This window comes from Asparagus officinalis, chromosome 10, assembly GCF_001876935.1.
Source record: "Asparagus officinalis chromosome 10, Aspof.V1, whole genome shotgun sequence".
Lineage (NCBI taxonomy): Eukaryota > Viridiplantae > Streptophyta > Magnoliopsida > Asparagales > Asparagaceae > Asparagus > Asparagus officinalis.
This window is the reverse complement of record NC_033803.1, coordinates 42061419-42063717: the sequence shown is the minus strand read 5'-3', so window position 1 is coordinate 42063717 and position 2299 is coordinate 42061419. Positions and strand designations below refer to the sequence as shown.

General features: G+C 40.0%; 1 protein-coding gene across 1 annotated transcript in view; it reads left to right on the top strand.

Annotated features, from left to right (window-relative positions):
* LOC109826674 (serine/threonine-protein phosphatase 7 long form homolog) overlaps positions 815-2299 on the top strand; it is a 25242-nt gene continuing 23757 nt past the window's right edge. Inside the window, exons 1-4 of the mRNA XM_020393695.1 lie at positions 815-1260; positions 1341-1565; positions 1638-1725; positions 1813-2235. Of these exons, the coding sequence (XP_020249284.1) occupies positions 1202-1260; positions 1341-1565; positions 1638-1725; positions 1813-2235 (795 nt within the window). The 5' untranslated portion in view covers positions 815-1201. The remainder of the gene's footprint in view (positions 1261-1340; positions 1566-1637; positions 1726-1812; positions 2236-2299) is intronic.

Here is a 2299-nt window from a genome sequence, read left to right as displayed (position 1 = left end):
TTTGCATAGAAGAATTGAGGCGGCAAGATTATGTCAAATTACTATATTCAATGACAATGAATGGCAGGTGCAGGATTATGACGGTATCTACACCGTTAAACTGTTTGATGTTGATTGTACTTGCACATGTAACATACCACAACTTCAAAAAATACCTTGTGCACATGTTCTTGCGGCTTCCTCCAATCAGCCGGGTGGTGCGAGAATTCCATATAATCGGTATTGTTCACCATGGTATTCAACAATTCATTACCGAAAGACATACAGTGAGAGTTTTCATCCACCCGATGATAGTCGATATTGGCCCGAATATACTGGACCACGACTAATTCCACCTCAATACAAGAGACAAGCAGGTCGACCACGATCTGTACGAATTAGGGGAACCATGGATCAAGGACGAGAAGGAATTGTCAAGCATAAAAAATGTAGTCTTTGCAAACAACCGGGACATACTCGACCTCGTTGTCCAGCTAGACTCAATAGATAGCAATTAATTGGTAATAATTGACATATTCAAATTGTGATTTATTTTACTATAGAAACTGTAATTAGTCGTGGATTGGTTATTGATATGTTATAATTGTATGTACAGGTATATACACCATGCAGCCTGGACCGGTTAGTGATGAGGTCCTATATGACCAGCCTCGACACCGTTCACATGTTATATCCTTTACAGAGGTAACTAAGTTTCTTATAATTTCAATATTACATTCTTATAATATTGTATTCTTATATATTCATTTGCTTTATAGAGAGGCCCGGATATTGTTATGGTTGATCATAGCCTCAGCCATAGCCATTAGCATCTAGAGGATGAGCGCATAATAGCAGCTGTAGGACGGGCCGGCTTCTTGACATGTTCAAAGCTTCGTTGGATGAGGCTCGATTGGCCCCTACTCACCGCTTTGATAGATAGGTGGAGGCCGGAGACCAACACTTTCCACTTCCGAATGGGAGAGTCTACTATTACGCTACAGGATGTAGCTATGATACTTGGTCTCCGCATAGATGGTCCGTGCGTTACCGGCAGTGATAGACATTTTTGGCCGGACAAGTGTGAGGAGTTGTTAGGTGTAGCTCCAGAGTCAATGCCTGGAGGAAATATTAAATTGAAGTGGCTAAAAATACCTTCTCGGTGCCGTTGCCTTTTGATGCGCCGCCAATATTGATTGAGCAACATGCACGTGCATACATTATGCACATGATCGGTTCAATATTATTTCCAGATTCGAGTAAAGATAAAGTGCATGCCAGGTATCATTTTTATCAGTATTTACAATTATGTCTGCTGATTTAGCTTATTTTGATAACTTGAAATGTTATGAAAATGCTAGGTGGTTACCACTTATCGGGGACTTGGACACGTGTGGTGCGTTATCGTGGGGTAGTGCGGTTTTGGCGTACCTATATAGAGAGATGTCTAAGGTTGCATTCATGAAAAATAGTGACCTCAAAGGGTGTCTCAGCTTACTGCAAGTATGGGCATGGGAGAGGCTGCATTTGAAGCCGAGACTATGCGTGAATTTACAATTAGACGGACAAATTCCACTAGGATGCAGGTATTATATTTTTTAACGTAGTAAATATAATTGTAGTTATTCATTTGGTACTGAATTTTGAAACTAACACAGATGGAATGTCCAAAAATGTTTTGACGAGACCCCGGCGAGACAGTTAGATTTCTACCGAAATGAGCTTGACCGCATGAAGATTTTTCAGGTATCATTTCTATAAAAACGAGTTTTTTCTTCTATATATCAACTTTCGTTTTAATGATATGCAACAATTATATGTAATACTCTGTAGATGGAATGGGAGCCCTACACCCCATTTCTCGATCATCTACCCCCGATATGCACAGAATACCCAGTTATATGGAGAGCCAGAGTTCCTCTAATATGTTTCGAGATAGTAGAAATGCATGTACCGGACCGCGTGCTTCGACAATTTGGTCTTGCACAACATGTTCCGCAATTTGTTGAAAAAATAGAGAGGAAGGCGAAGAAAGGAGGCCAACAAAAGGACTGGGCAGCTGAGCATCAAAATTATATACACAGATGGAATGATAGACATTTTTGTATTGTTGAGCAAATCGAGCCAACTCCCCAGGAATCAGATTACTACACTTGGTATTGGAGGATAACTAGAAGATGGATACTCCATGCGACCACATCCCCGGTTGAGTTGCAAAGAGGATATGTGCCTCGGGGTATAGATGAGAGAGAATTAGTAAGTATTTTCAAATTTATTCATTTTTATTAGTATTTTTCAATATTGCTAAATTATGTTTTTT